Source organism: Borostomias antarcticus, assembly GCF_949987555.1.
Source record: "Borostomias antarcticus genome assembly, chromosome: 5".
Lineage (NCBI taxonomy): Eukaryota > Metazoa > Chordata > Actinopteri > Stomiiformes > Stomiidae > Borostomias > Borostomias antarcticus.
The window spans coordinates 16,579,932-16,592,769 of NC_140238.1; the positions used below are offsets into that span (position 1 = coordinate 16,579,932).

Sequence of the window (12,838 nt, forward strand, 5' to 3'; positions counted from 1 at the left end):
AAATAAATGTAAAACGTGGATAAAATAAAACTCTCCTGCATAGTAAATTGTGCATCTCCTTGGTCTCATGAAGTCATAAAATAGGCTACATCTGAATGAGAAGCATCTCTCACACTAGTGTTATACACAAAATAGGCACTTTCACTTGTTCTGTTGTGAATGGATCCATAGAGAAGCTTCCAACTCTACAATATAACATGTAGAAAGTATTAACAAAAGCGGTACTTAAGGAATCTGTAACCTGAAAAATACATCTGAATTATAAGGGAACTAGCTTGTGACAAAACACAAAGAAATCCAAATCTGTTGAACGATCTCAAATGCAGCAGTAGACAAAATTAGAAGCTTTTATAAAAAAAAAACAAGAGAGGTACGTTTTTGAAAGATAGAATGATGAAAACAAATATATTGAAAAGTGTAAGACACCAATGAACTGTTAGCTTCTATTATATATTTATGTGCACACAGTGCACATTTTGGGTGACTTGCATGTCCAAGAACATCTCGATGACAAGACAGAACACACATATCTTAACTCCTCACTGAGAAATTAACAAGCCTATCTCAAAGTCCAGATTATTCTGTTCAAATGGAATCACAAACAAAGTCTTTGTAAAGCTTAACAGTGTAAAATATCAGCAGTAAATGTAACAGTAAATGCCTTTACACACCGGTTAACATATATACATAGCCTACTGTATAATACCTTTTAGTATCGATATGAATCTTGGAAGAGCAAATCAATTTCCCAGCGGCTGACAGTGATACAGTCTGACTTCACTTTAGTGGTCAGACAAATTACCATCTGTTTAAAGCTGCTAGAAATTGATATAGAGTTCTTAATCAATACTCCCTTCAAATCTCATTAATTTTTATATCCTTTACACTTAAATTCTCAATTCTGTGCAAATCTCTTGACTGAGATCAACTGTAGCTGACTGCATAAATTACATCTTTTCAAAATACAGCATTTTAAGGCATTTTAACACTTTTTTCGGGACTACAAACAAATACTCACAAAAATGCAAACTACCTGACTCATTTAACGATACTGAACCCAAGTCTCAAGATTGAATCATTTACAGTACGACTGTAGTTGCAAGTGGATAACAATCAGTGTCTTTGATTCTTTGGTTTAGAGCAGTTGTAAGTGCTGAAGTGGGTTACATGAGGAAAACCTAGATCAGGTGAGACCTTCAAAGACATGGCATTCAAGATGGATGCAGAAGCTCCAACAGTGCTCCAACTGCTCCGAAGTAACCCTGTCAACAATAACAACAAAGCCAGTTTAGTTAACAGTTCATCAGCCTCTTTCCAAAAGTGTTTGATTAAGAGATTGTTCGGAGGAAAAGATGAAACTGCTGCCCAGGTTTCAACAGGGACTGAGGACCTTACCTCATGCCTGAGGAAGAGTGCCTTCAGCTGGCCCTTGGACCAGTAGTCCATGGCGTAGGCCAGCAGCTTCATGGAGAGGGTGTTCACTCTCAGGAAGTTCCCAACAAACACCACTCGCTCAATGTTCTTCAGAAAGAAGACAAAGACATCACAGGGGCCTCAAGTTATTGCTAAAAATATTTGTTATGAATGTTAATGTATAACAATAGTCAATAACAACTGACTCTGTACAACTGTATATTTGAATTTTATTACTTGTACAGCCTAGATTATGGACACTGTCACAGTCATGATGATTGGATGGAATAAGTAGATGAGGATCTATAGACTGCTAGACTACGGATAGTAAATTGCCAGATTGGGAACCTTATAATATTATGACCTTAATTTCTAGTTGCGTACCTTGGACTGGAATAAAGATTTGATTAGTCTAGTCTAATATCTGATAAGATATTGTAAGGACAAGCAATAACAAAAAATCCAATGTACCTGTACTTGTTCCATATAGCAATAAACGTTCTATTGTATTCAATAGGTGCGTTTACATGGACAGGTTGAATCGGTTTCAAATAGGTTTGGAAGGTCAACCCGATTGAAAATATGTCATATAAACACCTCAATCCGACTGAAATGCCCCAACCCGATTGAAATTCCAATCGCTTTAAAGGAGGTAGTTTAAACCTTTTCGAAACCGTTTGGTCCGTCATGTATACCTTGAAACGGATTGATGCTGCGTTCTGCGTTCATTTTGCGCATGCTCAAGACTTGACTAATCAAGGCACGTTCGACAGTTCCGTAATCAGCTGTTTGTAACCATCGTAATGCAATCACTCACGGCTGCGTGCGCGTTCGAAACATTTGTTTCGTTGGCGCATGTAAACACCCAACCAGTTTACTTTGTATCCCATGTATAAGCTCAAGCTGAACTCTTCAACCAGATTGAAATCAACTGGATTGAAAAATATTTGTCATGTAAACGCACCTAATGTTATGAATGAGGCTTAAAGCATGAGTGTGTCTGAAGTGTGCGGCAGGCCTCTACGCATTCATAGCCCTGTACAATGCTGCTTGATCCAGATTCCACAAGGCAGCACCGTAAAGAGGCTGAATGCAGAGAGGGGATAGAGAGAGGACACACTCTGACAACATATGATCAATGAGGAAGTCCATCTTCATTGTTCCCAGTTATCTGTTTACAACTAACCTCATTTAAAGCACACATCCTGGTGATGGAGCCAATGTTGTTTGTGATTGTCACCAAGGTAGCTCTCGCAAGGTCCTCTTTGGAGATAGACTCACGTTTGTCTCTGGATATCATGTTACCAAAACTATAGCAGAAGAAAATACAGAGAGAGACTGGGTAGTTGTAGGTTATTTAGATTTCATTAAGCAGATGAGTCTAGTCTACTATGAAAATGAATGTCAGTTTTTTGTTCTTCTTTGAATAGGCTACATTTTACAAATTTCTGATTACAATAACACAATGTAATCATGTAAGGCTTGCCTTGAGGCCACAGCCCAGCCTGGGAGTCCAAACCGCTCGTAGTCTCCACCATAGATGTCCCGGACCAGCTTGTCCACACTGGTGCTCTCCCCCTGGGAAGCCATCTCCAGGGCCTCCTCAAAGCTGGAGCACCCAGTCAGCAAGCAGCACAGTCCCAGGAACGTCCCACCGCCCAGGCTGGAAATCACATTCACATTTCTGTTTTTTTCTTATTATTATAACGCTAGTCACCACAGTCCCTCCACTGCATTGCAAATGCATGCTCCACAGTACATGATCCCATGTCAAACATGGTAGAATACCCCCCCCCCTCCTGTAAATGTACAAACACCCCCTTTCCTTCTCTGGTGGTACAGCACAGAAAGCCATTATGTCGATGGCAAGCCGAGTGGTCATGTGCCAGTCGAAAATCAAAGAGTCCCTTTCAAAGCCGGCAGACAGGGAAACTGCCAAAGGACAAACAGAGCGAGCAGCAGACCACCACCATATGTTGAATTACCAGAGGATGTAGAAAAAAAAAACAACCAACCGATAATATCATCTCAAACTTGCATGGAACAAACTTCATTTAAAATTCAACCAGAACCAAAGTAAGGTTGAAAGTAGGCTATGAGTTTTGAGTAAATCTCTAAAGGGTGTGATCTCGTCGCCAGCAGCACCGAAATCCTGTTAGTTTTAGTACCAAAGCAAAAGGGAGGCTAGACTCTCTAAACACTGTGACTAAACGGTTCCGTCCAGCTGATCCGGCTTGCAGCTCTCACCTGGTCCCAGTGACTCGCTTGTAGTTGTTCTCAGAGTAGACGGCCAGGATGCTGACCCCAGAACCAATGTTGACCAGGAGCAGAGGGTAGGGATTCTCCAGGTTGTAGGGTTTTTGGATGCAGTGCTCTGGGTCTGTGGGATTCTCATAGTAGTAGCACTCTGAAGGTCCATTGGACACCACCGAGTCTATGTACAGCACTCCCCGGACCAGACAGTCCAACTCGTCTAGCTTCTGAAGCTGCAGATCTGCCATCTTTGAAGGGGACAGAGAATACAAGGTTGGCTAATATGAGAAGTACACATATAATGTAATTCTAACCTTATTGTCAGCCACTTTGGATAAAAGTGTCTGCTAAATGACTAATGTAATATACATTTGGTTGGGTTTTTTCACAAATCTTTAATTATGAGTGGCTGGCAGATATCTGTGTATTGTCCATGTGTTCTCACCGAACGGAAGTCTGACTCAAACTTATATGCGCCTCCTCCAGTAGCACACAGGGTGGTGTGGAGGCTGGAGAAGTGCTTGTTACGGCCCATCTTCAGGAAGGCCGGCAGGTCCTGGGTGGGGAAGCGGATGAAGTGCAGGTTCCCCGTTCGGCCACACATGGTCAGGTCCTGCAGTTCCAGGTGGACGTCCCTAATGCCGGTTGTGCCGTAGGCTGTGTTTGAGGTCAGGTAACGGCGGATGCTCTTCAGGTTCTCCACCTCCTCCTGTTCCTCCTCTGCTGTGATATCTTTGGGCTCGAAGTAGACCAGCTTCACCAGGGTGCCACCAATGTCCATCCCAAACCAAGGAAAGGCTGTGTGCACGAGGAAATAGAACAGAGTTTGGTCTATGAAAATGGCAAAGGAACAGTAGGTTGCTGCATGTAGACCAAAGCCAATGTGGTGTGTGTGTGCTTAACACTGATGAGTAGACAACATCACCCTGTCTAATGTTGTCCCATCAGTGTTATGCACCAACTGACCAGAACAAATTCCTAGTATGTGTAAAAACTACCTGGCAATGTAACTGATTCTGATTAAGAAGGCTATTTAAACAGAGCTGGTGCAATCGAAAACTAATACAATGACATTTCATTGCATTTTTGTTAAACAAGCTTCTATTTAACTGCGATGATACACAAGACGACAAAAAATTAATGAGCAAGATGACTAACTGTTAGCTACTGGAGATGAATATATCCACAGTTGCAGTAGAACAGCATGTACTACTAGCTAGTAGCTACTGTCACGCCATCTTGTTTCTGCGCCCATGTAATACAAGGCTAGCTTGCTACGCATTAGGTAATATTGCATTAACTATGGGGGAAGAAATACAGGGAACTAGCTAGGTAGCCAGCTAATTTCTACTTTAATGTGATAGCCAATATAGACTAGGTACGCCACTTCATAATTTGCATATGACGCATATAGCTAGCTAGCTATCATCAACAATGCACACAGTCCTATAATTTCTAGCAAACAGAAGACTGCTTCCAGAAAATCTGCAGCACAGAATAACATACGCGGCCTGTTCCTTCTTAGCGAGTCCATCCTTTGCCTAGAGCCGGTGGTGGATTCGGCCGGCCGTCCGTCAGTTGTACTTCCACTGGCAGACGACCCTGTGTTTTCGTCTATTATAAAATTGTTAACGTTACACATTTCCTTCCTTGAGTGCAACTGCCTAAAATGCGTTTCATCTTTGTCCGTAGCTTCACTGTCTGACTGATGGCCATTCACCTCCATTTCAATAAGTCGGTAGTATGTCTTCTATAGGATTTTAATAGCACTAGTAACTACAGGATGATGCAGTCTTCTTATATAGCATTATAGCTAGCTAACGTTACTGTTTGGTTGTGTGGCGCCATCATCAGGCAGAGGTGGATTGACCCTGTGACTCGGCTGTACAGTGACAGGTCTGTTCCACCAATCAGCGCCGATGTTGAATAAAAAGGTGGGGGTAGGGGTGTATCAACAGCCAATGGCGCGGGTGTGCCTGAAAGAAAACAACAGTATTTTGTTAATTTGCAATATTAGGCCACATAATGAAGACTGTCTCTATGGAATTTTATAGATTTTTATTCAGGTGCATAGGTGCAAGCAAAGATAGAGATGAGAACAGACACGAACAAAACGTACAGTACCAATAAAAGCTGCTCTACATCACGTCTCAAACTATATACATATGGAAATGTTAAAAGTTTTATTTTGTAAGACAATATTTATGGTGCATTCACTGCAGAATATACTATTTCAAGAATTTAAAAAGATACATACAAAGTGCTTTCCCTTTAGCCTAAATATAATCTATCTCTGTGGACATGGTGATAAGGAAAATAAATGATAGACCTCTTTAAAAGTAGACACTAATCTCATATAGATTTCCCTCCAGCAGTCAGTAACTCTACTTTATTTATGTCTGGCAATACTAACTTTCATAGTCCCCACCCACCCGCACGCAAACCCGCACTCGCACACACAAATATACAGTATAGTAGGGCAGAAAAAGCATGAGAATCAAAGTCCCTTCATAAGCTACAGCATTTTACATTAATCAAGTGCTTTATCAGGCTAAATAGTGAGATATCGGCTGGGATTCATATCAGATGTGTATTTTCCACACATTAACAGTGGAAACATGACCTAAGATAATCCTCAGCAAGCTCTGGAGCAGATTTAAACTGTCCACTCTACAAATTGGCAGTATACTACATTTGGTCTCTACACACAATACTTTAAAAAGAATACAAAACGAAACGTATCCCAACTTGGACAGATCTGCCACTAATGATTAATAGATTTCTGACAGATCAAAGTACTGGGCCGTGTTGTTAGTGGTTGATATTGGGGCAACAATGAACCATGGAACCACTTCCTTTCCTTACGCAATGCTTCGTCTTTCCTAAACATTGTTAATTCTTCAGCTTCCACGCCACAAAAAGGGCAGACACGCCGACTGCAGCTGCCGTTAGGAGGATATAGTTTTTCTGATTCTTTGGTGGAAGGGTTCCCTTCTCTTTGCGATCTTCCTGGCCCTGGGGCTTCAGATCGAGTGTAGCCTCGTCCTCCACAATATTCTGACTGTTCTCGTTGGAGGAGGCACTGGTGACAGATATACTGACAGCGCAGGCGGGCGGAGCAGAAGTAGGCTGCTTGGTGGCTTGGCCGTTGAGGATTTGACTCGGTGGGTCCTGCAAGAAGCAGGCTGCATTCCCCAGCGAGCTCTCGGTTAGGTCATCGGACCCAGAGACAGCACCGCTGAGTATAATCTGGGATTGGCTGTCATTATTCTGGACACGTGGATCTTCAGATTCACTTACAGCATTAGCCAGCATGCTCGGGGTTTGGCCATCATGGTTCTGGACAGATGGTTCCTCTGACACCTGGACCACGTTGGTCAGAACTTCTTGATCCCCTAATGAGCTTTGACAGGTGGACTCAAAGAGGTTCTCTTCAGGTTCATTATTGTACAAGGATAGAGGCTCCTCAGTGACTCCGTTTTCCTGACATGGCGATGGGTTGTCAACAGTCAAGGGTTCTGGGTCAGCAGAACAGGCCGCAGTCATGGGAGCCACAGCAGCAGGTTCAGGGCCTGAAACAGTGGTACTTATCTGGAGACCAACGTTCTCTGAGAAGGGTTCCTCGTCAACAGCAGAACAGGCCGCAGTCATGGGAGCCAGAGCAGCAGGTTCAGGGCCTGAAGCAGAGGTACTTATCTGGAGACTAATGTTTCCTGAGAAGGGCTCCTCTGATGTACTGTTAAGTATCCCAGGCTTACTAAGATATTCAGCCTCCCCATCACTGAGAGTTGAGTTTGCCCCATCAACACTATCCACTGGAGGGGAGGGGGGGACTGTGGTCTGAGTGCTATGCTGGCTCAGGTCTTCCTGTGGAGGCTCTGCGAGTTCATCATTCTCTGTGACCTGAAGGGGAAGTCAATGTTACTTAAATGAATCATCAGTGTTTGTTATTGTGTGTGTGTAGTTTCAGGTATATTCAACAATAGGGCTGCAATATACACATGATACATATGTCATCATTAAAAATCCAAACTTAATCATATGATTGATCTGGTCTGACTATTTCATCAGCATGACACAAAGCATTTGTTAACCAACCACATAATACGGGACAAATATTCACCTGTGCAGTAGGGTCTGAGTCTTCTACAGGCTGCTGGGGAGCAGGAATCATAGTGTCTTGTGGGGGTGTGGTGTCCTGGACTGGATGTTTCTCCAGGGCTGAGTTGGCCGGGGCAGGGGTGGATTCAGTGGCAGCAGGTGCAGAAGGAGTTTCAGTGGTAGGCAGGGCAAGGGTAGTTTCAGCAGTAGCCAGGGCAGGGGTAGTTTCAGCAGTAGCCAGGGCAGGGGTAGTTTCAGCAGTAGCCAGGGCAAGGGTAGTTTCAGTGGTAGCCAGAGCAAGGGTAGTTTCAGCAGTAGCCAGGGCAGGGGTAGTTTCAGTGGTAGCCAGGGCAGGGGTAGTTTCAGTGGTAGCCTGAGTTTCAGTGGTAGCAGGGGCAGGAGGAGTTTCGGCGACAGAGGATGGATCAGCCTGGACTGGAGCAGCACTCTCTGATGGGCTGACCTCCTCGTGGGCTGCTTGGAACTGATCAGCCTGAGAGGAGGCTGGTATTTCTGCATGGACAACAGGAGGCTCTGACACAGAGGGGATTTCAGAGCTGACACCTGACACCTGGCTGTCCAGAGCGAGGGCATTACTGGGGATCAGAATCTCATCACCGGGGACCTCTTGAGGGGCTTCGGCGGGGGGAGGAGATGGTCTCTGACGAGCAATATCTGGGCTTGCTGGGGGTTGGGGAGCCTGGGCAGGCTCTGCTGCCACGGCAGCCTGAGGGGCAGGACTTGGGGCTGCCACTGGCATCACAGGAGGGGAGGGAGGGGGTGAAGACTGAGGAGCTGGTGCTGGAGGAGCAGCTGCCTGAGGCGTGGGAGCTCCAGCAGCTGGACTGTCCTCCATGCTCTCCGGAACGGGCAAGGATGGATTAGCAGGTGGTGGTGGAGGAACACAAGCCTTGACTACACGAGCTGCAGGGGAGGGAATAGAAGAAACAATGAGGGAAAAGATGACATTCACTGGGTTCAGAACTCAACGAAGACATAGCAAATGTATAGGACCTCCAGGCTTTACCTAAATGTCCAGAGACCAGTACTTACGGGTCTTGAGAGAGTTGTATTTTGTTCGGATCTCATCGGCAAGAGCCCTGTGCTCACATGACTCCAGTGCGGCGATGAACTCCTCTGGCCAATTGTCTCTCCTCGTCAGATTACTCAACAGAAGCTGCATAGCATCGTAGTTACCATGTTGATCTTTTTTGGCCTCTATCTCTTCCTAAAGAAACACACAACATGGATGGCAACGATGAAACAAAAATGTTAACACAAGCAACCAAATAAAAAATGAACTAAGCAGAACTAAAACAAAAAAGTTGTAAGTTTTTTTTTTCAACAACATTGAAACAAGCAACATATCTGAGTATAGACACTTACCCGGTCAGACTGTGTGAGGCAGGGCAGATGGGGCAAGATCTCCTTCACTCTAACCTTGCTCACAAACCGTGCCATGTTCCGCCTCAAGTATTCATTGTACAGTTTATCACTGGCATAAGACATCTTTATGCTGTTCATCAAGTAGAAGAGAACAGTGGGGAGATCATTAACAACAAAGAAACAACATACTGCTATAATGGAGCCTTGAAAAGGCTTGATATTTTATCTAGCAACTCTTTGACATTAAAGACAAATATAAATATTTACCTGTCCTCTGACTCAAAGCACCGTTTGATCCTTTAGTCAGCAAAGGAATCCTGTCCAAACAATAAAAGTTAGAAACACGATCATTAGAAACACAATAACAATATTCAGTGTCTGATAGGATATACTGTAATGTAGCCATTGGAGGACAGGGAAGGGAATTTCTCTTTCATATGTTAGAAAACTGAAAGTGAAATGTTGTTTAGGAAAGTGAAAGTGATCATATAATAGCAAAAATAAATAGGAATCATATAATAGCAAACAATGATTAAATACATTTAAATTAATCACATAATTAATTACATTAAATGACCAGTTCTGTTTATTTAATTTAATGAAATGTACAGTTGCTCATAGAATGAATACACTGACTAAATAAAAAATAAACAATGCAGACTGTTGTATCAGGCAGCTGTGAAATCAAAACCTCTTCTGAGCTCGGAGAGCATGAACAAGCCCAAACTAGTAACTAATTAATGACCTCCAGACTCCAAGGTTGCTTAATATCACAAGCTGAGGTGCTCTGCAAGACTGAAGGAAAACTACTGTGTCGGTCTTACTCCAAAATCCACCCCCATGATATTTTATAAACTTTGAATGGCTGAAGGCACACCAATGGGATATAAGGGTGGTAGAACCCTTACTTTTTACTTTTTCAATGTGCATTATACATAATATACGTTTCTAGCATGCAACAACATTCCAAGCATAGAAATATAAATTCTTACAGTAAGTAGCCTATATGTTTCTGAGAACATTTCAAAGTTGAACGACATTATCTTAGGTACAGCTCAAGTAATCCCACGTCTACTCGATCTTCATTAACCCTTTAAAGCACACGTGAATCCTTGTGTATTGAATACACTTTAAATCCTTCACCATTTATACTTACAGTATACTGTACAGATGAAATAATCTGCTGTCACGTTCTTTCAGGGGAAAGTCCAGTCTGCCTCCTCCCTACTAAGACAGCCTGGTAAAGACTAGTGTCATTTGGAGCAGCTCAGCTTCAGCCTTGCACTGGCGGACTGATGTAAAGACATGATATATCCATAACTAAGGAGCAAAGTCTTTTGCGTTTGAACTGCTGGACAGTTTGTGTGTCAATCCCTTATTAACGAGATGCACGCACACACACACACACGCTCGCACACACACACACGCTCGCACACACGCGCACGCGCACACAAACACACACACACACACCTGGTGTTTACTAGTGGGGCTATACTGTTGGTGCTGAAACACTTTACCAAGTGTTTCATCTCAAATAGTTAAAAAACGCAAATTCTGAAAAATGTTTACAGGATTACAAATAAATGTGGCAGGTGTCATGCTATGCGGGAAAGCACCTTGACACAAGGGCAGTTATGCACAGCAGTGCCAGAGGAATGTCCTCTATAGCCTACTAGCAGGTCACCAGAACTCTGTCTTGTTGGTCTCATTATTAGGTTTATTGAGTGAACTGATTCAAGAAGAGCTAATCAGGTTACATGTGTAGCAATACATGTGTAGCAATAAAGTACGTTGTTTGGGTAATTTATAAAATGATGGCTAATCAAACTAACTAATCAAAACAGTTAAGATACAGCTCAAGTTGTATGGTTAGTAGGCCTACTGACAATTCTTCTAAATGTATGATGATTAAGGAAATGGCATACTAGAGTAGCTAGCTCACTGATAGTAGGCCTACTGGTAAGTTTACTGACCTGTGACGTAAAATACAAATAAAGTTGCAGTAACTACGCACATAGTTTAGTCGCCTTGGAGGCTGAACGGCTGAGGAGTAAATACGTTTGATAGGCTGCAATATAAATCCTATAAGATGAAGATCTCGGCAAACAAACTGACATGCAGTTAAGGCAGCGTCTGCTACACCGAAAATAACACACGGGCCACAGCCTACACGACAATTATTGTTCGTAGACTTAAACGAATCATTAAGTTGAAGGTTTGACATATTAAAACAAACATGTTGGCTTTCTCTCACCTTTCGTGCCCAGAGAATCAGCAGTTGGTTGATCTCTCAGCCCAGTGCTATTCTTACTTTCGGTATAGCGTGCACTCCCTGCAGAGGCGTACACTTTACACTCCCGCGTTCTCTGGTTGGTTAAGAGGCCGGAGTTCTCGCTGATGATTGGAGGGTAATACTGTACTCGAACAGGCAGCAATAATCCTGATCCTATTCTTGACCTCTCCTGCTCGCTCCTGATTTTCCATCAGAGTTTAGCAATATTCACAACAGCAGTAACAGTTCTACTTGAATGTAGGCTACGTTTCCACAAGCCTATTCGCTTATCTAGTTTTCTACTTTTCATTTGGACACCAGGAAATATATCAGCAAATATATCAGCAACCCTAACCCTTTACCACAGATTTGAGACGAGAGATCATCAGTCAACTAAAATGTCAATCAACTATCTGTCAGTCTTGAGGTGATTTTGAATAAACAGCACGTTCATTATACCAGCCCGCGAGTCTTGTGGATTACGCAATTCACATATATTATCCCATATCACATTAATCACTCAAAATAATTTAGATTTTATTGGCCATACTAGATCTACCCATTTACAATCAGAGGGTGGCACTATTCACTTGAAGTTGGAGAATGACTTTAGCTAACTTTATTATAATCCATACTACACTAGCATGTCTTAAGTGTTGAATATTACCTAACCACAACTAGCATACTGTGAACCATGACTTCACCTCAGCCATGCATATATAAATGCATAGGCTACAACAATGTTCCCCCATGTTCAGATGGGGTTTACTGAATGTAGATTTTCAGATGGAGTTCACTGACCACCAGCTGACAGCCCTAGTCCTTGAAGACCTCCTTAGGCAATGACCTCTGGAGGAGATGGGTTGCATATATATTTCACTTATGTGAGGTGTGTTGGTCTTTTTGCCATTCAGAGTTCATAAAGCTAGCATATTCAGCTATTGTAGACCAGTAATCGGATCTTATGTGCATGTCTCCCCTAAGTGGTTACATGATGTAATTATCAGGAACTGCATCATAAATGTTGAGATAGACCAGTGTTAAAGGTATAATATGTAATATGTGGATTAAAATAAACATTTTTTCAAAAATAATACATCCAAAGGGCTTTGCGAAGGCTGCAGAGTAAAAGTTTTGCTTTTCCATAAAAAATGATATTTTGTCTGAAATTATTACATTATGAAATTTTGACGGCCCGACAATGACACTCTGTTGATATCATACCAGCCAATAGTATTACAGCGTTGGTACTGCGCGCTGGGTTGCCAGGTACTATTCTAGCTTCACCACTGTGAGATTAGCAGTAGCCAGCAAACGTTATACTTCCATGAATTAGCAACATTATAGATGGTTGGTTAGCATCAAGTGTGTGTGCGACTATAAAACGGCAGCTTTTCCGTCCGCTTCCGCTCA

The 12,838-nt window shown here is 42.7% G+C and overlaps 2 protein-coding genes across 5 annotated transcripts; both read right to left on the reverse strand.

Moving 5' to 3' along the window:
* Window positions 1-13: 13 nt before the first annotated feature.
* pank2 (pantothenate kinase 2) lies at window positions 14-5,496 on the reverse strand. Its single transcript, XM_084437664.1, has 7 exons — window positions 5,173-5,496; window positions 4,112-4,464; window positions 3,661-3,914; window positions 2,900-3,076; window positions 2,600-2,723; window positions 1,396-1,521; window positions 14-1,262 (listed from the first exon to the last, which is right to left on the reverse strand). Exons 1-7 carry the CDS (start codon window positions 5,390-5,392, stop codon window positions 1,212-1,214), a joined length of 1,305 nt encoding a protein of 434 aa, XP_084293790.1. The 5' UTR covers window positions 5,393-5,496; the 3' UTR covers window positions 14-1,211.
* A 239-nt stretch (window positions 5,497-5,735) lies between these two features.
* On the reverse strand, window positions 5,736-11,466 carry mavs (mitochondrial antiviral signaling protein). Of its 4 annotated transcripts, none has more exons than XM_084437759.1 (6): window positions 11,408-11,466; window positions 9,421-10,445; window positions 9,154-9,283; window positions 8,821-8,995; window positions 7,790-8,691; window positions 5,736-7,569 (listed from the first exon to the last, which is right to left on the reverse strand). In XM_084437759.1, the coding sequence occupies exons 3-6, from the start codon at window positions 9,274-9,276 to the stop codon at window positions 6,559-6,561; spliced, it is 2,211 nt and encodes a 736-aa protein (XP_084293885.1). In that variant the 5' UTR covers window positions 9,277-9,283; window positions 9,421-10,445; window positions 11,408-11,466; the 3' UTR covers window positions 5,736-6,558. The 4 variants fall into 4 exon arrangements, with proteins under 4 accessions (XP_084293885.1, XP_084293884.1, XP_084293886.1 ...); XM_084437758.1 differs by having other exon boundaries at window positions 9,421-9,470; window positions 10,310-11,452; XM_084437760.1 differs by having other exon boundaries at window positions 9,421-9,470; window positions 11,408-11,449.
* Window positions 11,467-12,838: the final 1,372 nt, after the last annotated feature.